This window comes from Moschus berezovskii, chromosome 22 (assembly GCF_049115385.1).
Source record: "Moschus berezovskii isolate FMDL1 chromosome 22, NW_MosBer_1.0, whole genome shotgun sequence".
Lineage (NCBI taxonomy): Eukaryota > Metazoa > Chordata > Mammalia > Artiodactyla > Moschidae > Moschus > Moschus berezovskii.
The window spans coordinates 61583321-61603825 of NC_142481.1; the positions used below are offsets into that span (position 1 = coordinate 61583321).

Sequence of the window (20505 nt, forward strand, 5' to 3'; positions counted from 1 at the left end):
GGAAATCTACCCCGGTCCCCGGCAGTGGCTGAGGGGAAGGCGGGTGCAGGGGCGGGAGCCGTTCCAGGAGCCAGTGAGCCCTGCTGGGGCCCCCACATCTAAAGGCAGAGAGCCCCCCCGAGGGCACCCCTGGGGGACACGGGACTCCATGCAGAGAAATCCTCTTTTACAGCCCTTGGCCAGAACTTAGCCCTTAGAAAGGAGCTCTTAATTTCGGCCTTGTGGAACTTCTCCAGAAGTGTTCCATCTGAATTACACTGAGACTTGGCTTCCAAGTTGGGAGGTAGGGGACCAGTGCGTGCTAAGTCACTTCAGTCATGTCTGACTCTTTGTGGACTGTACTCCGCGTGGACTGTAGCCCACCAGGCTCCTCTGTCCATGGGATTCTCCAGGCAAGAACACTGGAGTGGGTTGCCGTGCCCTCCTCCCGAGAGGGAACCAGCTGTCACCGTGGTGCATGTGAATCTGGGCCTCAATCCCCATCTCCGTAAAGAAGGGCGTAGGGCTGGGCAATCTGCCAGCTCTCTCAGCTCTGAACTCCAGAGCGTTCTCAGGAAAGGTGGCCACCCTCCCACCCCTCATCCAGCCCGGCGAAGACACAGAGGTGAAGATGCAATCAGTTTTATTTGGGTTTTACACAGATGGAAGCTGGGGTGGGACAGAGGCTCAGTTGGCCTCCAGAACTTCAAGAATCCAGGGAATGAACTTAGAGACCCGGGCATACACGCCAGGTAAGAATGGGCTACACCGGCTGCTGCCCCAGGACACGATGCCCGCCAGGGTCCAGGCTCCGTCCTTCTGGCAGACCAGGGGGCCGCCCGAGTCACCCTGCAAGAGGAGACAGGACTTGTGTCCAAGCTAGAAAGAAGATGCCAGGCCCTGATGTGCCCAGACCTGGCTGAGTCCGGGGGTACAGACCAAGGGCAGGTAGGGGCCCAGTGGTTGCACACAGACACTCGAACCTGCTCAGATGGCAGCCCTTGCTCTGCCCCCTTATCTCTGGGGGTCTGGAGCAGGGGCTGATCCTCTCAGCCTCCCCATCACCTGTAAAATGGATGGAAATGTCCATCTTATGGGGTTGCTATGAAATTAAATCCCTCTGGAAGCACCATACCACGCCTGGTCAGAGCCAGCTCTCACCAGGGGCCTCTGATAGTGCTGGTCCATGCCTTCACTGGGACACTGGGCAGGGCGTGAGGATAAGGAGATCATGGCAGAGGGGATGATCCTCCTGGCCTGACCAGGGGGGAACCTGTGAGGGCAGCAGGGTAGCAGGCCATACCATGCAGGAGGAGATGCCGCTGGCCCCTGCACAGATCATCACATCAGTGATCTTGCTGCCCCAGAATTCTTTGCAGTCTGCATTAGACAGGATGGGCAGGGTGGCCTGCTGCAGCTTGTCAGGGGTATCGAAGGCTAGAAGGACAGAGGGCGTGGGGTCAGGGCCCAGGGAGAGGAGACCAGCGCCCGCCGGAACCCTGACCTCCCGCGGCGTGGTCCTCCTCCGTCACGACACTCGTGGGTGCTGAGTGCCACCTTCCAAGAGTCTGGGAGGCGGCTCCTCTCCAGTTCCTGCGTGTGAGTGGCCGCGGTGGAGGAACTCAGGACACGAGGAAGAGCCTCCGGGTGCAGACTTCAGGGGTGCTGGGCGCACCCGCCCTTCTCAGTCTACCTCCATGCAGATTAGAGGGGGCGACACTTAGGTGCTGGAACTTAGGTGTTTCTTCGGAAACTGATAAGGTATATATTGTTAAAGTTCCTTTTTATTTTGCTTGATAGGCTTTTAATTAAGAGGGTTAAGTGGGCTTCCCGGGTGGCTCAGATGGTAAAGTGTCTGCCTACAATGCGGGCGACCCGGGTTCAATCCCTGGGTCAGGAAGATCATCTCGAGAAGGAAATGGTTACCCACTCCAGTACTCTTGCCTGGAAAATGCCATGGACAGAGGAGCCTGGTGGGCTACAGTCCATGGGGTCGCAAAGAGTTGGACACGACTGAGCGACTTCACTTTCACTTTCTTTAAAGAAACCGAAGGTTGATTGTTGCGATTTACAATTGTGCTCAGGACTTGGCGCAGGAGTCTGGGCCCTGAGCAGTCCTCAGGGACACTCACCGTTGTACCGGGTCTTGCCCCAGCCGGTGACGGCGCACAGGGAGCCCGCGGGGAAGCTGGCGTCGGCGCCGGGCAGGCAGACGGGGGCCACGGCCGCGGAGAGGCGGGCGGGCGCCGCCAGCTTCAGCAGGGCCACGTCGTTGCGCACGGCGCGCGGGTCCCACTGCGGGTGTTCGAAGACCTGCGCGGGACGGCGGGGGCTGGGCAGGCCGCGGGGGCAAGGGGGGCGCGGGCGAGCACTTGGGGGAGGGGTGCAAAGGGCGTTGGGGGAACACAGGTGGGGCCGAACAGACCAAATGGGGGGGTGGCATGTGACGTAGTTTGCATTTTCCTAAAATGAGCAAAACAACCTTCGGTGTTTGGAAAGGAGCTGTGTTTGGGAAGGAGAACAGAAAGTCGGTCTAGAGAGGTGCCGGCGGGGTGAAGCGGGAGCCGCCGGTCACGGTCTCAGTCCACGACCCCACCCCCAGCCCCCTCTGCTCCTCGCGCTCCGGCGCTCCCGCTCCGCGCCACCCGCCCACCGTGAGTACCTCCGCGACCCTCAGCACCTGGCCGGCCTCCTCCTCGGAGCCCTGGTCGGACACCCCGGCCACCACGAGGTGACCCTTCCTAGAAAGGAAGCCACAGAGGGAGCGCAGGCTCACGGCCACCCCCGCAGAGGCCCGGGCACTGTGCCAGGCGGGCGAGCCCTCCCGGCCCCGTCATGCGGGGACCCCGGGGCAACCCTGTTCACCCGGGGCCTCGGTTTCTCTGCCTGTACTGTGAAGGTGGAGACCCAGACCCGCTGTCCTGGACCAAGCTGGGGTCTGGGGGCCGGGGTGCTGGCATGGGGTGGGGGGTCTTTTCCTGAAGACTGTTCTGCCTGCAGGTGGGGAACAAGAGCAGTCGCCCCCAGCCCCTTTCCCCCACCAGCAGCCCCGTGCCCACTCCCCGAGCCTGCTTGGGGCTGGGAGGTGAAGGTAGTCCCTTTGAGCAGGTGAAGTGGCTCACCTGACCCCACAGTGGGCAGCGGTGACCACCCAGTCCTCACTGATGAGGGAGCCCCCGCAGAAGTGGAAGCCGGAGCTGGTCTGGGGAGAGGGTGGGAGACAGTCAGCCTTGCCTCTCCCGCCTCAGCACAACCTGTCTAATCTGCCCCTGTCAGCTCCCCCTCACCTGCAGGGACACCTGCCAGGGCCAGGAGCCGGGCACGGCGTCCTCCCCATTGACAATCCTGGAGAGGCCACTCAGCACAGGGTCGATGGCGGGGACCCCGCAGCCTGAGGGGCAGAGATGGGGCGGCTGGACTGCAGATGGTGCCTCAAGGGGGATCAAGGTGCAGACACGGCTCTTCCAGGCGTCCGCGGCACCCTGGCACCCAGAACTTTGTCTGCTGCAAGAAATTTAGCTCCCTCCCGGCTAGCTGACAACTGCCCTTAGGCACTCTTGTGGACGGATACTGAGGCAGAGGGTCTCTGCAGTTGGGGCCCAGGTTCCCCGGCCTGCTGTGTGCCCTGAGGGGAGTGTCCATCCCCTCTGAGCCCAGGATCCTTTCCCAGAGGCTGGGATGTCCTGTGTGAGTCCTGGATGCTCTCATGGTCTCTGAGTCTTCAGGGGGAGCATCTTTGAGTGAAGGTATTACCCTGTACTTTGGCCGCCTGACGCGAAGAACTGACTCACTGGAAAAGACCCTGATGCTGGGAAAGATTGAAGGCTGGAGGAGAAGGAAGCGGCAGAGGATGAGATGGTTGGATGGCATCACCAACTCAATGGACATGAGTTTGAGCAAATTCTGGGAGATGGTGAAGGACAGGGAAGCCTGATGTGCCGCAGTCCATGGAGTCGCAAAGAGTAGGACACGACTGAGCGACTGAACAATTACAATAGGTGGGGTGGCACCAACTGAGGAGTGTGTCCAAACCCAGAGGGTGGAGGGGCCGGGTGAGATGGGTGGACCTGGGGACATTCCTGAGGCAGAATTCACATGGTTTGGTGGCATGTTTGGAGGGTAGAAGAGCCCAGACCACCCCAAGGCTTCTGAGCGAAGGGAGGAGACCAGATCAGGAGTCCAAGGGACCTCCAGGTGGCGGGGGGGCCCCAGGCCCAGTGGAGGAGTGGGGAGCCAGGTGTCGGTGCCCAAGGAGGGTCAGAGGGGCACCTGGAGGGGCAGGTGGCAGGGGTGGTTCAAGGTATGAGGACGTGGACCCTCCCATCCCCTGCTTCTGGGGCTGGGGGCCAGGGCGGGGGCGAGGCTTGGCCTGGGGCTGCCAGGCCTGCCTGAGCCCTGCACTTACCGAAGCTGCTGCCAAAGAGGAAGAAGCCAAGGACAACCCAGAGAAGGGCCATGGTGTGCGGCTCAGCAGGGGAGATGGGGTCTGCCTGAGGGACCCCCAATATATTGCCCCAGCCCACCAATCACAGCCTGCCTCGCCATCCCCTCCTTATCAGAAGACCTTGGGCTGAGAAGCACCTGACTGCTGCGCGGGCTTGGGAAAGAGACAGCCACTCCTGGGAAGGTTTCCTGGAGTCACAAGTGTGTGGGGCCAGCACCGTACTCCACCCCCAGGTGCCCGCTCCCCAGGGTAGGCCTTGAGCACAAGGAGCCAAGGGTTGATGGTGAGGACCCCGCAGTGGGAGGTGGGAGGCCAAGGTCCCCTCTCATCTGTGTCACCACTCGTGGGAGGTGGACTAATGAGGGGCCCTTCTGGACACCCCCTGCCACCTGGTTCATTGAAGGTCCAAGTTCATTGAAGGTCCAAGAATGAACTCCCAGAAACCCCAGCACAGGACACAGACATCATCAACATGCCTTCCACCGGTTTATTGAGGCTACGTAGGAGCAAGGTTGGCAGGGAGGCCAGTGTGAGGCTGGGGGCTCAGTTGGCAGCCAGGGTCTGCTGCACCCAGTTGACGAGAGCAGTGACACGGGCGTACACGCCGGGGGTGGACGTGGAGCACGTGCTGCTGCCCCAGGACACGATGCCCACCAGGGTCCAGGCTCCGTTCTTCTTGCAGACCAGGGGGCCACCAGAGTCGCCCTGCAGGACAAGGAGGAGGGGGCTTGGAGCTGGCAGCCCAGAGACTCATGAACGTTGTTACCAGCACCCAGTCCCAGGCTGGACAGCCAGTGGAAGCTCAGCACGTGCATATTAGAAGGATAACTTCAGCAGCTTCTGTGGTTTTTGCCCCTGGAGGTCTGGGTCACCCCCTGGGGTCCTATAACAGAGGCTCAATAGAGCAGGTTTGATTGACAGGAGGAAAGTACAGGTGGTGCTGGCCACGGGGCCACTGGGAGAGAGAAAGGACTGCCAAACCCCTTCGGGACCCTTTAGGGCCGCCATGCTCTGCTGCCCAGGCTGTGCACTGCACAAGGTCAGGAGGTGCCAGTGCTCAAACGCGGATATCAAGGGGATCTTGTAACACGGCAGCTCTGAGAGCAGAGGCCCCTACTCTAGTACCCCTCTGCTGAGGTCACCAGGGGTTCTCCAGGAGCTCTGTCTTCCCAACTATTCCGGCAGGAATGCTCCAGAAGAGAATGGAAGGCCCCAAAAGAGGGCTGCCTATGGCTTCCATTTCCTCCCTCTTTGCCCAAGCCTTTGGCCTGAACCCCCCCCCGAGGCTGGGAGGCCCTACCATGCAGGAGGAGACACCGCTGGCGCCCGCACAGATCATGGCATCGGTGATCTTAGTGCCCCAATATCTCTTGCAGCTGGTGTTGGACAGGAGGGGCAGGGATGCCTGCTGCAGCCGGTCAGGGGTGTTGGCATCTGGAAGGGCAGAGCAGGTGGTCAGCGACTGTGCTCCCCACCTGCCAGCCAGCGCGCCCGTGGTCACCCCTCACTCACTGGTGTATCGGGTCAGGCCCCAGCCCGTGGTGGCGCACAGTGTCCCGGCGGCGAAATTGTCACTGGCGCTGGGCAGGCACACGGCAGACACGGTCTGGGAGAATTTCGCAGCCGTGGACAGCTTCAGCAGGGTGATGTCGTTGTTGATGGTTAACGAGTTGTAGTTGGAGTTCTTGAAAACCTGTGTGGGGGTAGGGGGGAGACAAACAGCCGCGGTTGGTGTCTGGGGAGAAGCCTCCGAGGGAAGAAGCTGGCGGCATCGGGAGACCCCTCGTGGCGTCAGCGCCCCTGCCTGGACGACAGCCTGCTCCACTTGGCAGCTCCTCCTGTGGCCCCAGGAACCCCAGCCCAGGCTCAAGGTAAAGACCTTCCCTTCCTGGAGCCTCGCACACCTGGCCTTCTGCTTTGCTCCATCATGATGGGGTATCGGGGTGACCGAGGGGAGCTAGAGTGTCTGGGACTTAGTGTGGGCAGCCACTCCCGAGGGACCACCCTACCTGGGGTCACACCTGAAGGACCCCGGGGGGCCACCATACCTTGGCAATCTTCAGCTTCTGGATACTCTCAGAGTTTGAGCCCTGGTCAAACTCCCCAGCCACGACCACATCGGAGGTTCTGCAGAGAGCCAGAGAATAGAGAGGTTCCCGCTGGAGGCGGGTAGGTGGGGCGCAGAGTGCGCATGTGCCTCAGGGTCTGCGTGTCTTTGTGCGCGTGCTCACAGGGGTGTGGTGTGGGTCGGAGCTTGAAGCTCGGAATCTCCACTGTGCAGTCTCTCCTGCCGCGTGTTTTCCCAGCGACCCTGGGAGACCGAAAGGACCTGGATTTTCTGCACATCTCAAAATTAGAACCTGGGAGGCGGGTGGCCGGACGTGGCAGCCACAGCTCAGGCTGCAGAGCATGCAGGGCAGCCTCGGGGCAGGCAGGTGAGAACCTCGGGGTTGGGGCTTGAAGCCTACTGGTGGTCCAGCTTGGCTAGGGGCAGCCTGCCCTCCGCTCCAGGGGAGACCCTCGCCTGGGAGAGAAGGAAACCCCGGGGGAGGAGAAACAAACAAAAAGAAACTGGGAAATGGCATTAAAGTGCAAGTCCTCAGTGCTGGAAGAAACCACCCCAAAGGGTTTCCTGGGGACCCTGGGCCCTCACGTGACACCGCAGTGGGCGGCGGTGACCACCCAGTTCTCGTTGATGAGGGAGCCCCCGCAGAAGTGGAAGCCGGTTCTGTCCTGGAGGAAGATGGGGAGGGTCAGTGCGTGCTGGACACCAGCAGCACTGACCTGGACAGCGGCCCCCAGCCCAGCTGAGCCCCCGGTGCCTCCATCTCATTCACAGAACCCGGCTCACCTGCAGGGACACCTGCCAGGGCCAGGAGCCGGGGACAGCTTCTTCCCCATTGACGATCCTGGCGAGGCCGCTCAGCACAGGCTGGATGGCGGGGACCCCACAGCCTGAGGAGGGAGTATAGGGTGAGGCATGGAGGCCATGGTCTCATCCAGGATCCATGGCCCCAGGAATACCCCAGGGACAGCACAGGCCGATGTGAGTCTCAGGCCCAGCAGACCAAGTGCAGTGTGGCGGCAGCGCCAGAGCATGGGCTAGAAGGCTGGGCTCTGTGGGTTTGAACCCATCCCTATCACACTGCCCAGCTTACTCACTCCGAGTCTCAGTTTTCCCATCAGCAAAATGGGGATCTTACAGTTGGCAACCTCACAGGGTTGGTATATAATAAAGCTGAAAGATGCTTTGACTACTAAGGCAAAGCAGGAACTTATTCTGTTCCTGACACACAGTGAACACAAGTTAAAAAATTTAAAAGGGCTAGTTTAGGGCCTGAAAGAGCTAATGGGGGCCAATCCACACCCGCCCACTTGCTCATCATCTGAGCCTGCTTGGGAGCCACTAACTCTTCACAGAACTTTCTGGCCCTCTGGAATCGCTCCCCCTCCTTGAACAGGGTCCACCCTCCTTGCACACAAGAAGGTCCACCTCCACCCTGGGGACCTCACACTGGATGGTGTGGTCCAGTCTTCCCAGCGTCCTCATTCTAGAGATGTGAGGCTCAGAGAGGGAGAAAGATGTGCTCAGGCTCACACCAACTGTGCATGGCTGAACTAGGAGCAGGGACCCCACTGCCCCTTACTGACCTGGGGGTGGAGCCAGCACCCCGTCCAACAGTGGGTAGAAGGGGAGACAGCCTTTCTGGCCTCTGCCTACCCAGGTACTTACCAAAGGCTGTGCCCAGGAGGGCGCAGCAGGAGAGAAGCCAGAGGACGTTCATAGTGCTGCCTTTAGAGAGGTGTGGGATGCCTGCTGCAGGGCTCCCTATTATATCCCTGTGCACCAGGCTGTTATCTGAAGACTTTGATGTGATAATCCCTTTCCTGGGCATGTGCCCCACTGGGTAGGATGTGCCAGAGCAGGGCTGGCATCGGGGCCTGGGATAGCAGCAGCTGCAACCCTGGCCGAGTTTGGACCAGTGAGAACAGTAAAGGTAGGGCCGAACAAGGTGGCCCTTGACCAGCTAAGCGGAAAGGACAATCAGGTTTCTTCCTCCAGGCTCTGCTTCTGGAGGGGCCTTTCGAGCGGCAGCCAGGTCTGGGCAGGATTTGAGCCCCAGTTCAGTCTTTCATAGTCTGGAGGACCTTGGATAGGCAATTGGGTTGGTCTGCAGTTGTTCAGTACCCCATGGGCAGTGTGGTCAAGTAGGAGGAGGGGCAGGGACCGCAGCATGGTGAGGGCACGGGTGACCGGTGGGCTGAGGATGCTCCCCTGAAGGCTCACTGAAGGCTCAGTTCAGTGTGAGCACAGTCACATGAGCTGTGTGCCGCATGGTTCAGGGGCAAGCCACCCACTGCCCATTCACATGGAGCCAGGCGCCCCCACCAGGTATCTTGCCCTTAGAATTGAGCACATGGCATCCAAAGGCAGAACTGAGCTCAGGGCCAGCCAGGGGGCCCCTGCTGTTGTCCCAGCAAGAGCTGGTGGAGGCTGCACCAAGTGGAAAAGCAGGAGGCAAGGAGGCCTATTTCTGGTGGGCAGTAGGATCCTTTCCCAGCAATTGGGAAACTGAGGAGTGAGAAATTTGAAGGTGAGGCCATCAGGCACAGGGCAAGCCTCAAAACACATGGGTAAAACGGTATCTCATGGCTATTTTCCATTTCTATTGCACTGATGACTGTAGTGTGGTGTTTCACAGGTTTTGGCACAAAACAGCTGTGGGGGCCTTGGGTAAGTTACTTAGCCTCTCTGATTCCTTTTGTAAGTATTAATATGTAAAATGGGGATGCTTAGAGTACAGGTCCTACTTCATGAAAGGCCTGGCTCATCTTCAGCAGTGCTGGGACCAGACCTAACCTAATGCACGTTGGTCAGCCCTGGTATTTTTCCTTCTTGACTTGCCTGTGGGGCTCTTCGTGCTTTCTAAAGTGACAGGAAGGGACAGCCACAATGCATTAGGTGGGAAAACAGGGCATGAAACAGGATGCAGAGTGTGGGCCCCATCCATATGAAACCCGCCACCTGTTCAAGTTCATCCATCTTATCAACCAGAGCTTACCAGGCTGCTGCTGGAACAGAACAAACAAAAGAAAGAAACACAAAGTCCTGCGTTACAAACCTACGTGGGAAAGGAGTGGGGAGTTTATGGAACAGTTTGAAAAAAAAAAGACACACACAGTAAAATATACATTACCACCAGTCAAGGAGTTATCATAATCATTGTTGTTATTATTACTAATACCAAGGCAGGAGGGCCCCACTCCGAGGGAGACATTAAGCTGTGAGCTACCACTGCTAGCTGTCTGGGCGGGGCCGGTGCCGAGGCACAGGGAGCAGGAGGGCACAGGCCTGCTGGAGCGAGCCTGGATGGCAGCAAGCGCCGGGAGGGCACGAGGCAGGGGGAGAGGCCAGGGGCCGCTGGAGGGGGCCCTGGTGAAGCACAGATGCGAGGAGGCAGCCGCCGAGCCTGAGTGGGCTGGGGCGCGGCGGGTGGGAGAGCACGCGGCTGACCCGTGACCGTGACCTTGGGCGCCGCGTCCCGGGCTGCGGCGATCTGGGAAGTCGCGCAGCTGCGGGGCGGGGCGGGGCGGGCGGACCCCTCTGGGGGCGGGACCAAGGCGGGCCGGGGCGGGGTTAAGGTTGGACCCCCCCCTGGGGGCGGGGCTAAGGCGGGCCGGGGCGGGGCAAGCGGTGCCCTCCAGCGCGCGCCCCTGGGACTGCGCGCTCTGCCTGCCCCCGCGCAGAGAAAGGACCCCTGAGGGCGGAGTGTTTCTCCACAGCTCCGACTTCGCGTCTCTGGACCTTTTCCCTCCGCGTGGAACACCCGCTGCCCTCCCGGCCCCGGCCCCAGCGGTGGGCGCCTCCTCACAGGCCGGAGGTTGTACAGTGAAGAGCCGTTTCCTGTGTTCCCTTTGCCGCGAATGCTTGTCTGGCCCGTCCCCGTGTCTGGAACCCTGCGTAGACTCCCAGAGCCCAGACAAACGCCCGGGGGTGGGTACGGCCCCGGCCGCGGGTGGTCTTCCTGTCAGAAAGCCTTCGCTCTGCACCTGTTCGCTCGTTGCCGGCCTGTGGCGTCTAGAATGTTCAGGGGGCCGTGCGGGAGCCAGCCCGCGGACGGGTGTGCCTCAGGGACCGTCCCTCAGGAGAGGAGACGGCCCGCCCGGGAGCCCGCGTCAGCGGGCGGGGCCCAGCCGCCTCCTGGGGTTTGGCCTCGCGCGGGGTCGTGTCAGGGCTCGGGCCCGCGCCTCTGGAACCGTGCCCTCTTCCACCAGGCGGGACCTCAGAAGGCAGTTTCCTCAGGTTGGGGAGCTCCTCCTCTTGAGGGGGTCAAATCCCAACCCTCTTTACCATCAAGGTGAGATATGTTGAATACACTTTGCACATGGTAAAATGGACAGATCCAAAGTGAACAGATAAGTGTTGACATAGGTAGATGATAGTGTAACAAACCCCACAGCCAAGATGTAAAATAATATCATCACTCCCCAGAGCTTCCTCGTGCCGATTTCCATCTTCCCCTTCTCTGAGGCAACCAGCAACCACTGTCCCGATGTCTTTCACCATAGATTAGTTTTACCTGTTCTAAAAATTTATACTGCATGGAACCATACAGTATTCTTTGTGTCTGGATTCTTTCACTCTACCAAATGTCTTCCTGAGTGTGAGAGCAGTGTGTTCCTTTGTGTGGCTGAGTGGTGTTGTGCTTCGTAAGTACATAACACTTTAAAAAAAAAATCTTTTGAGGTATAGTTGCTTTACAATATTGTGTAATACACTACACTTAAAAAAAAAACTTTCTTCTTTTTAATCTTTTGGCCATGCTGCTTGACATGTAGGATCTTAGTTCCCCAACCAGGGATGGAATTCACACCCCCTGCTTTGGCAAGGCAGAATCGTAACCACTGGACTGCCAGGAAAGTCTCACACACCACAATGTATGTACCCATTCTCTTGCTGGGACATTTGGGCTGTTACCCATCCATCGTCCCACTCACTTTTTGCTCCTGGTAATGAAGTGATTCTCAGCAGGCAGGAAAAAAATGTAGATTTCTTTATTTTGCTATTACAGATTGAAATTTGAACTTTGATTCTTTATTCTGCCAGGAGTCTCACTAGCGAGTCTAACAGAGACTTTCTAAAGGTGTAGCGAGGGCTTAGGGAAACCATAAGGAGATGCTGGTGCTCGGGGCTAAGGTCAGTGGGGCTGGAAATGGAAGAATGATTACCTGGCCCCCAGGGAAGGTGACAAGCAAGGAGGAGGCTGCCAAGAGGAGCTTGACCTTTGTGGAAATCAGTAAAGACCACACAAATGAGGACCAGCAAAGATTGTTCATTCAGAACTTGCTATACCCAGGTAGTCAGGCAGCATCACTTGCGTTTGGCAGAGACTCAAAGGCAAGCAAAGGAGAGGAAATGCTTTATAGTGGAGAGCTCCAGATGCACCCGTAAGAGGTGTGGGCACAGGGAAGCTGGAGAAGGGCCAGCTAGAACCCGGGCATCCTTTGGGACTGATTAGGAGTACACACTTAGCTTTCTGCGATTAGTCCTAAATTGGATGCAGGGCCAAAGATTAGGGAATGTGTACCTACGAGTGGAATTGCTGAGTCACATGGTGGCTCTCTGTTTAATCTTCTGGGACTCTGCCAGACTGTTTTCCACAGGAGCTGCACCATTCCCACCAGTAATGTACAAAGATTCCAATTTCTGCACAGCCTTGCCAAAACTTATTTTCCATTTTTAAAATTATAGCTGTGAAGGGGTATCAGTGGTTTTTTTTTTCACTTTTCAAAATTGTACTAAAATATGCATAACATAAAATTTACCATTTTAATCATTTTTAAATGTACAATTCAGAAGGTATGAAGTACAGTCATACTGTTGTACAGCCATCACCACCATCCATTTTCAGAGCCCTTTGTTTTTATTTAATTGATGTATTGTTGATATACAATATTATATAAGTTACAGGTGTACAATATAGCGATTCATAATTTTTTAATGTTATTTATATTTATAGTTGTTTGTAGTTATTGTTAAATATTAGCTATATTTGTAGTTATTGTTGAATATTGGCTGTATCCCTCATGTTGTACAATGTGTCCTTTTGGCTTTTTTTCTTTTTTTTTCCTTCCTGAGGCATGCAGGATCTTAGTTCCCTGACCATGGTTTGTCCAGGGGTTGACCAGGGATTGAACCCATACTCTCTGCAATGGGAGCACAGAGTCTTAACCATTGGACAGCCAGGGAATTCCCTCCTGTAGCTTATTTTATACATAGTAGTTTGTGTCAACCCACAGCAGCCTCTCAGGGAGGGAACCCGGAGAATAAATACTTGACTTCTGTCTCCTCCCCTGTCTCTGGCCTTGACCCCAACAGGAAGCCAGAGAGCCAGGGACGCTGTCATGCAGTCTCATCCCTGAAGGTCAGTCTTGCTGGAGGCCAGCAGGATGGAAAGGGTGGAAAGTAGGTCTGCAGGGAAGACAGAAGACACCCAGGACCATTTTCACAGTTACTCTACGTCACTGAAGAAGCTTTTCATGATAAAACACTAGGCTGACGGTGGCTCAACGGCAGAGATTTGCTTTTTTCACACGGCAGAGATCTGGAGGTGTGCAGGTGTAGTCTTTCGTTCAGCCCTGGGCGATGGTGTGGTTCTGGGTCGGGGTCTTTCCTCTCTAGATCTGAGGACAGCAGCCAAGGCGCCAAGCACCACCTCCACACGGGACTCAGCCAAGGTGCAGGAAGGAAAGGGTGGGGTTTTGCCTCACCTCTGCCTCTGCTGGCTTCTGTTCTTCAGAGTCCCCTCCCCCCATCACCAAGAGCTGAGGTGGGGTGACCTTCCAGGGGAACCGTCCTCGAGGACGAGAAAAGGGAGATGGCTTTAGGCAAGTAGCAGAGACTGTCATTCCTTGTGACAAGACAGTCACCTTCATCCTAGGGGTGCTCACCTCATGGTTTGGAAAATCTCTATGGGCTAGGGAAGCGCCCCTTCCCCTGTGGTGAACACCCCCCCACTGCCCCACTCCTGCTAAGGCCTCATCCCTCCTGAACTCTACTCAGCCAAGAGTTTACTTTCTCAACAGACCTCAGGAGCCAGTGACCTCAGGCTGCTTCTGCTTTCTGCTCTGGAAAAATCCCAGAGGCAAGGAAATCACAAATGGCTTTGCCACCTGCTTGGAATGAGTGAAGGAAAAACAAAACAGCAAATGTTAATATTTCCATAGATTACCTTGGCCTGGAATTCCGTATGGATTATTCCTTATGCTCAAAGCCAGGGCTGACTTTCCTGGACTGAACCCAGCCTGTTAAAATATCAAAAGTGGGTCTTCTCTGGTGGTCCAGTGGTTAAGAATCTGCCTGTGAATTCAGAGGACACAGGTTCAATCCCTGGTTGGGGAACTAAGATCCTACCTGCTGTGGGGGCAACTAGAGAAGCCTGGTACTGCAAATCAAGCACAGCCAAAAATAATAATAATCCTTAAAAAATCAAAAAGCTTCAGACCCAGTTATCAAACAGCTGCTGGCCCCACTCTGTTTGCCCCCTGCAATCTGGCTGCCTCTGCCTCCCCCCAGAGACAGGGTTCAGGGCCTCTGTGGGCCTGTCCCGGCCATGGTCACCATTCTCACTGGTCAGAGTGTCTGCTCAACAGTGTTTAAATACTTTGAACATCCCCCTGCAGAGAACTCTAAAACAAAACTAAATTCACAAGTTGGAACTTCAAAGCTGATGAAGTCCAAATCCAGACCCGTAACACTGTCCTGCTTGCCCTGACCAGCTTCTCTCTAGATGCCCGTGGCCCTGGGACCACAGAGCCCTGGACACCTTGGAAATAGACACAGTTTGCCCAGCTGGCTTATTTTCCTTCTCAGACTGGCTTATCGGTGAGGCTCAGGCTGGACTGTCCAGAGCAGCAGATTCCAGACCCTCTCTTGGTTTCTCGGACTCCGCACTTTCTTTTCTTGTTTGTTTCATGTCTGTGTCTCTCACTGGGGTCTTGGCCCCACGAGGGCAGGGGCGCCCTGTGCTCTGTTCCTGTGGGTTGCCCCCAGGGTCCACACCAGGCCCTGGCCCAGGGGAGAGAAGGACCTTGTGTCCATGGTGCTGGAAAGTCTTTGACTTACAGCAAACACCCCACCGGCGTATTACCTACATCTGTCCTCATCTCATTGTTCTGTGACAATTAAAACCCTTTCTTTGCCATTTCCTCACTGTATCACTTGATGATAAATCAAAGCCCCATCTTATCTAAAACTCAAGTTTTATGCAATCACCAGTTCCTTAAGTTGTGAGGTATCACGGGAGGGGAGAATGTGGGTTTGAGCTTAGCAGCAGATACGGGACAGCATGTCTGCCAACCTGCGACCTGCCTGTGGCCACCTGTGGGCGTGATTCCTTCACGTGCCCTCACACAGGCTCAAAGCAGCTTGGCTGGGCTGCTCTGGATGGCCCAGCATCTCTCTGTGATACTGTGCTTCTAGATGAGTCTCGCATTGAAAGCACTCTTTGCTGAGAACCCAAGGCCCCCCAGTGATGATCAGCTGGGATTCTCTCTACCCGGTGCTGGGACCGCCTGTACTTAGGAGCTGGGAATCCTCCCGGCGCACTGGGAGCAGAACCTGCCGCCCTGCATCCTGGCTGCCCTGAGCTGGGCCCTGCGGGACCTGAGCTCCTAGCCTGGGCACTGGCCCTGCCCTCAGCGCCCTGGCAGACTCCTGGGCAACATTGTGCCAGGGCAGCTGCCCTTTTCCCAGGTGCTGGGATGTCTGAGGCTGAGAACCAGTTCAGGCTTACAGGGGGGCTTGGTCCCCTTTATCGCCCAAGGTTCCTAGATAACAGGAGGGAGGTGGCTCTCTGGCTGGGCGGAGCCCTTGGAGTCCCAGAGAATATAAAAGGAGCTTGGGGCAGGTGCCCTGTATCCCTCGGAGGCAGAAACATGGCCCCTCTCTGGCTCCTCTCCTGTTTTGCCCTTGTAGGGGCTGCCTTCGGTGAGTGCCAGGGTGCATTTGGGCTTTCCCAGGTGGCACTAGTGGTGGAGACTCTGCCTCCCAATGCAGGAAACATGAGAGATGCCAGCTCGATCCCTGGGTCAGGAAGATGCCCTGGAGGAGGGCATGGCAACCCGCTCCAGTACTCTTGCCTGAGAACCCCATGGACAGAGGAGCCTGGCGGGCTGCAGTCCATGGGGTCACAAAGAGCTGGACATGACTGACTGACTTAGCACACAGGGCCATGGCCGGCCAGATCTGGGAGGTGACTGAGGAAGTCCCTGAGTGCCTGGTGGCCCCAAGCCAGGCCTCGTTAGAGGGCTGAGGGGCTCTGTCTGGAGCGAGCCGGGCTTGGCTGGGAGGGAGATCGGAGGCCTGCCCTGCCCGCTTGGGCCTCACACCCTGACAGGCAGGCGAGCCTTCAGGGAGGAGCGGGGGCCTTTGGGAGCTTCCTGAGCCTCACACCCTGTGCCTGCAGCAGAAAAGGCCAGCGGGCCGCACCGAGGTTTGGGGCCCCAGACGTGGCTCAGGTTGGGGCGCTGTGGGCAGAGTGAGGGTGTGGTCGTAAGAGCCTACCACGGCCTCCGCCTGGGGCTACACTGTTCGAGGCACTTTCCAAGTATTTTTTTGTTCTATTAAAAAAAATAGTAGAAAATACAGAAAATAATACTACATCTTTGTCCCTGTCATTGGACTTTAGCAAATGTTATTTTTTTCCAGATTTGCTTCAGGTATTTCTTTTTAAAACATAGAACCATTTGAGCTAAAGTCCCCTCTCTCCTTCTCAGTAGGTGATCCCTATTTTGAACTCACTGTGTATTATTTCTGTGTGGGCTTTTCAAATTTACCACATGTTTCTAAATCCACCAGTGCAGTATAATATATGTAGAAACTTACATGAACTGTATCATCTGCTACATCAGGTTTACAACCTGCCTTTGCCTACCTACGTAGTTTTAGATTTATTCCCATTAATGCAGAGACCCAGCTCATTCACTTTAATCGCTGCAGAGCACTCAGCTGGGTGAATACATCACAGTTGATACTGAATCTTCTTGCTAGTTCAAAAAAAAAATGGGTTCTGTTGATGACATGTATTTTGGTGATGAGGGGCTGGTCTGTCCACACAGGCAGGAGACACTGAACCGGACCTGTAGCAAAGTCCATATGACCTCAGGTGTCCTGGCTGGTCACCAGGGCTATACCTGCCCAACACTCCTCACTGTCACCGACTTGTAAAACCTGTATACAGGTGCCAATAACTCACCTGGTCCTGAAACAGCAAACGTGTCATGGACACATCAAGTACACCTGACTTTTCTCATTGTCTTGTGACGGTTCAGGTCCTCTGTTTTCTGTTTTCCTCAATGCGTCCTTTTACAGCATGGAATCAAAGTGTTGTTTTATTAAATAATTAAAACTTTATACAATGGAGAGTTCCTGAAATCTCTGGGAATAGAGATTTCAGTGTAAAACTTTCTCCCATCAGCTGTCAGTGTTCTGCGTTCCCCAGGGGCTGGGGTTATCAGATTTTAACTTCAGGACCCCCAGACCCCACCAATCTAACAGGTGAGTTTGACTTGTGAGGTGACGTTGCTTGCTCCCCAGCGTCCTGAGGAAAATGGGTATCAGGGATCTGGGGACCGGTGGGAGGCCTCCCAGCAAGGAGCGGCAGGCCTCAGAGTCCAGGCAGGATAGTCCCGTGTCTCAGCCTGTCTCCTGCTCCTTCAGGCAGGGTGGCCCTGGGTGGGGGCGGCTCCATGCCTCTGCATCCAGGCTGGGCTCCTGGGATCGGTAGGCTGTGTGAGGGGATCTTTGAGCCCACAGGGTGCCAGGAGAAGCCGGGAGTGTGGCGGTGGGTTCTGGGTCGGCCTAGACATCTGAAGTAAATGCAACGATTTCTGAAGACTGGCTCTGGGTCTTAGCCAGAGATAAGACCAGAGCTCTGGGTCTTCACCCTCCTGTCACCCTCCCCAGGCTGCGGGGTCCCCGCCATCCAGCCTGTGCTGAGCGGCCTCGCCAGGATCGTCAACGGGGAGGACGCCGTGCCCGGCTCCTGGCCCTGGCAGGTGTCCCTGCAGGTGAGGGGGTTTCCGGGCGTGAGGCGGGAGCAGGTCAGCTGGGCAGGGGGCCACTGCCCAGGTCGGTGCTGCAGGGTCCAATGCGTGCTGACTCTCCCCATCTTCCTGCAGGACAGCACCGGCTTCCACTTCTGCGGGGGCTCCCTCATCAGCGAGGACTGGGTGGTCACCGCCGCCCACTGCGGGGTCACGTGAGGACCAGAGCTAGGGGTTCTGCTTCCGGCTTCGGCCTGAGGTGTGGGAGGGGAGCAGGGCGCATGCTCAGTCCTTAACCACCGCCTGATTCCCGCAGAACCTCCGACGTGGTCGTGGCTGGGGAGTTTGATCAGGGCTCACAGACCGAGAACACTCAGGTCCTGAAGATTGGCAAGGTACGCGCAGGCCTCGCTGGGCGGGCCCGGGGTCAGCCACGGGGCTGCAGGCCGGGGCTGGGGAGGGGGCAAGGGGAAGACCCTTCAGCCTCTTGAGAGACAGGAGCCAAGTGGATCAAGCCAGCCTCAGGATTCTCACTCTGGGCTCTTGTGGGTTCGTTTGTCCTGAACAGATCGCCAGGAAAGTAGATGGTCTAGAAACCCGCGGATCCCTGATTTACCCCAGGGCCTCAGCTGTCTTTCTGGGCCTTGCCTGCAGGTTTTCAAGAACCCCAAGTTCAGCATTCTCACGGTCCGCAATGACATCACCCTGCTGAAGCTGGCCACGCCTGCACAGTTCTCAGAGACCGTTTCGGCCGTGTGCCTGCCCAGCTCCGAGGAGGACTTCCCCGCCGGGATGCTGTGCGCCACCACAGGCTGGGGCAAGACCAAGTACAACGGTGAGCCTTTCCAAAGCCCACCAACTAGGGGTCTGGGGTGGGGGCTCCCTGAGCCCAGGAGTCACCAAGTGGCACACGCATGGTTGTTTAAAGATGTTTTAGTCGTAAATTCCTATACAGTCATCAACCTCCCCATTTCTTTATTTAAAAACACTCGATTACAAACCTATCAAACATGAATAAAAATAAGGTTTAATAATACATACCTGAACAGTCAGCTTCTGAAGAAACACCTGAGTTCCAGCAAGTGTCTCCCCCTCTAACCTGCATGGAGACGGACTGCCCAACTCCCCTCCAGACTGAGGAGGGCGGCTGTGTCCGGCACCCCTGCAGTCTGAACCTGGAGCCCAGTGTTCAGGTCAGGTTTAGGCCTGAGTGCCGGCCACAGCCTGGCGGTCCTTTAACAGGACACAAGCACCTAGGAATGGAGAAGGAAATGGCAACCCACTCCAGTGTTGTTGCCAGAAAATTCCACAGACAGGGGAGCCTGGCGGGCTTCAGTCCCTGGGGCCACGGAGAGTCGGAAACGACTGAGCAACTGAGCACACAAGCAGCCAGGAAAGGGCAGAACAGGGAGATGCTCCCTCTGGGTCCCCAGGCAGAGGAGGACTGGGGAGGAGGGACGGCCCCTCCACTCACACGCAGGGCCCGGCAGGCCTGGGGCGCAGGAGCTCAGAGGCAGGAATTGCTTGACCAACTGTGCTGGGAGCGCAGACACGCTGCCTGATGTGGAACCGGAGAGGAGCTGCCTCCCAGACTCTTGGAAGGTGGCGCTCAGCACCCACGACCGTCGTGACGGAGGAAGACCATGCCGCGGGAAGGCAGGGTTCCAGCGGGCGCTGGTCTCCTCTCCCTGGGTCCTGACCCCACACCCTCTGTCCTTCCAGCCCTCAAGACCCCTGACAAGCTGCAGCAGGCCACCCTGCCCATCGTGTCCAACACCGACTGCAAGAAGTACTGGGGCAGCAGGGTCACCGACGTGATGATCTGTGCAGGGGGCAGCGGCGTCTCCTCCTGCATGGTACGGCCTGCTACCCTGCCGCCCTCACAGGCTACCTGCCCCTTCCCCACCACCACTCTAGGCAGGCCTTGAGGCCCACTCCTCTCTGCCATTCCTTATTTAACCTCAGACCCTGCCCAGTGCCCCAGTGAAGGCAGGGACCAGCACCAGATGTCCCTGACGCGGGCTGGCCCTGACCAGGTGTGGTGTGAGGCTTCCAGGGGTGTTTAATCTCACACCATGCTCACAAAGCGGACATTTCAGGCCGTTTTACAGGTGATGGGAGGCTGAGAGGATCAGTCCCCTGCCCCAGGCCTCCCAGGAGTAGGGGGCAGAGCTGCCCTTTGAGCAGGTCCGAGTGTCTATGCACAACCTCTGGGCCCCCACTTGCCCTTGTTCTGCACCCCCTGGGCTCGGCCAGGTCTGGGCACACCGGGGCCCTGGCACCTTCTCTCCAGCTTGAACAGTCCTGTCTCCTTCCGCAGGGCGACTCGGGCGGCCCCCTGGTCTGCCAGAAGGATGGAGCCTGGACCCTGGCGGGCATCGTGTCCTGGGGCAGCAGCACGTGCTCCACGTCCACGCCTGCCGTGTATGCCCGTGTCACTGCACTTATGCCCTGGGTGCAGGAGACCCTGGCTGCCAACTGAGCCTGGGCCTCCTGGCATCCCACCCAGAGAATCCCTAATAAAATCCTCTGTACATAAGCGTAGTCTGCACATGGCTCCCTGTGTGGTTGGGGCGGCGTGGGGACACAGGGTCCCTGTCAACCACCAAGGGGGTGTTACTGCTCCCTTTCCAGGCTACCAGTACCCCAGCACCCCCCCACACATGCTTCTCAGGAAGCTGAGGTTTTGAATCCTGTTCTCCCTGCTCAGGACTCCATCCTGGGGTAGAACCCAGGTCCTAATTGCTGGAGCCCCCTTGCCCCATTCTGGAAGGCGGGGTCTTGTGCCGTCCACAGGGGCGGGTGTTGGGAGGCTGTGCAGATGGCTTTCTAGCGTCCTTGGTTCCTCACCTGCACGTTTCTGCGCAACCTGTGTGTACTGATGGCACCTGTCCTGTCTGTCACAGAGGGGCCTGGGGCAGAATCCATGGCCCCAAAGCACTGGGTTTAAGGAGAAGCAGAATTACGACAGTTTGTTTCCCAATTTATTCTCCTGGAGCAAGGCCTACAGCCTCCACCATCGGCCCCAGCACACA

The 20505-nt window shown here is 57.2% G+C and overlaps 3 protein-coding genes across 3 annotated transcripts; 1 reads left to right on the plus strand and 2 right to left on the minus strand.

The window, feature by feature from the left end:
- Window positions 1-666: 666 nt before the first annotated feature.
- Window positions 667-4451, minus strand: LOC129547367 (chymotrypsinogen B-like). The gene is made up of 7 exons (XM_055413246.2): window positions 4385-4451; window positions 3267-3370; window positions 3102-3181; window positions 2642-2720; window positions 2112-2292; window positions 1283-1416; window positions 667-828 (listed from the first exon to the last, which is right to left on the minus strand). Exons 1-7 carry the CDS (start codon window positions 4434-4436, stop codon window positions 667-669), a joined length of 792 nt encoding a protein of 263 aa, XP_055269221.1. The 5' UTR covers window positions 4437-4451.
- A 515-nt stretch (window positions 4452-4966) lies between these two features.
- On the minus strand, window positions 4967-8319 carry LOC129546278 (chymotrypsinogen A). Its single transcript, XM_055411146.2, has 7 exons — window positions 8157-8319; window positions 7275-7378; window positions 7077-7156; window positions 6472-6550; window positions 5936-6116; window positions 5724-5857; window positions 4967-5128 (listed from the first exon to the last, which is right to left on the minus strand). Exons 1-7 carry the CDS (start codon window positions 8317-8319, stop codon window positions 4967-4969), a joined length of 903 nt encoding a protein of 300 aa, XP_055267121.2.
- Window positions 8320-15361: 7042 nt separating this feature from the next.
- On the plus strand, window positions 15362-19952 carry LOC129546279 (chymotrypsinogen B). The gene is made up of 7 exons (XM_055411147.1): window positions 15362-15413; window positions 17391-17494; window positions 17606-17685; window positions 17787-17865; window positions 18125-18305; window positions 19193-19326; window positions 19791-19952. The coding sequence occupies exons 1-7, from the start codon at window positions 15362-15364 to the stop codon at window positions 19950-19952; spliced, it is 792 nt and encodes a 263-aa protein (XP_055267122.1).
- Window positions 19953-20505: the final 553 nt, after the last annotated feature.

Excerpts from the sequence above, each read along its gene's own strand:
- LOC129547367 (XM_055413246.2), bottom strand. The coding sequence starts at position 4,436 with ATGGCCCTTCTCTGGGTTGTCCTTGGCTTCTTCCTCTTTGGCAGCAGC. Across the intron at positions 2,721-3,101 it reads GCTGCCCACTGTGGGGTCAG|GAAGGGTCACCTCGTGGTGG; the intron begins GTGAGCCACTTC and ends CTTCCTTTCTAG. Across the intron at positions 1,417-2,111 it reads GGGCAAGACCCGGTACAACG|CCTTCGATACCCCTGACAAG; the intron begins GTGAGTGTCCCT and ends CTGTCCTTCTAG.
- LOC129546278 (XM_055411146.2), bottom strand. The coding sequence starts at position 8,319 with ATGCCCAGGAAAGGGATTATCACATCAAAGTCTTCAGATAACAGCCTG. Across the intron at positions 6,551-7,076 it reads GCCGCCCACTGCGGTGTCAC|AACCTCCGATGTGGTCGTGG; the intron begins GTGAGGGCCCAG and ends GGCTCTCTGCAG. Across the intron at positions 6,117-6,471 it reads AGAAGCTGAAGATTGCCAAG|GTTTTCAAGAACTCCAACTA; the intron begins GTATGGTGGCCC and ends ACCCCCACACAG.
- LOC129546279 (XM_055411147.1), top strand. The coding sequence starts at position 15,362 with ATGGCCCCTCTCTGGCTCCTCTCCTGTTTTGCCCTTGTAGGGGCTGCC. Across the intron at positions 17,866-18,124 it reads AGGTCCTGAAGATTGGCAAG|GTTTTCAAGAACCCCAAGTT; the intron begins GTACGCGCAGGC and ends CCTTGCCTGCAG. Across the intron at positions 18,306-19,192 it reads GGGCAAGACCAAGTACAACG|CCCTCAAGACCCCTGACAAG; the intron begins GTGAGCCTTTCC and ends CTGTCCTTCCAG.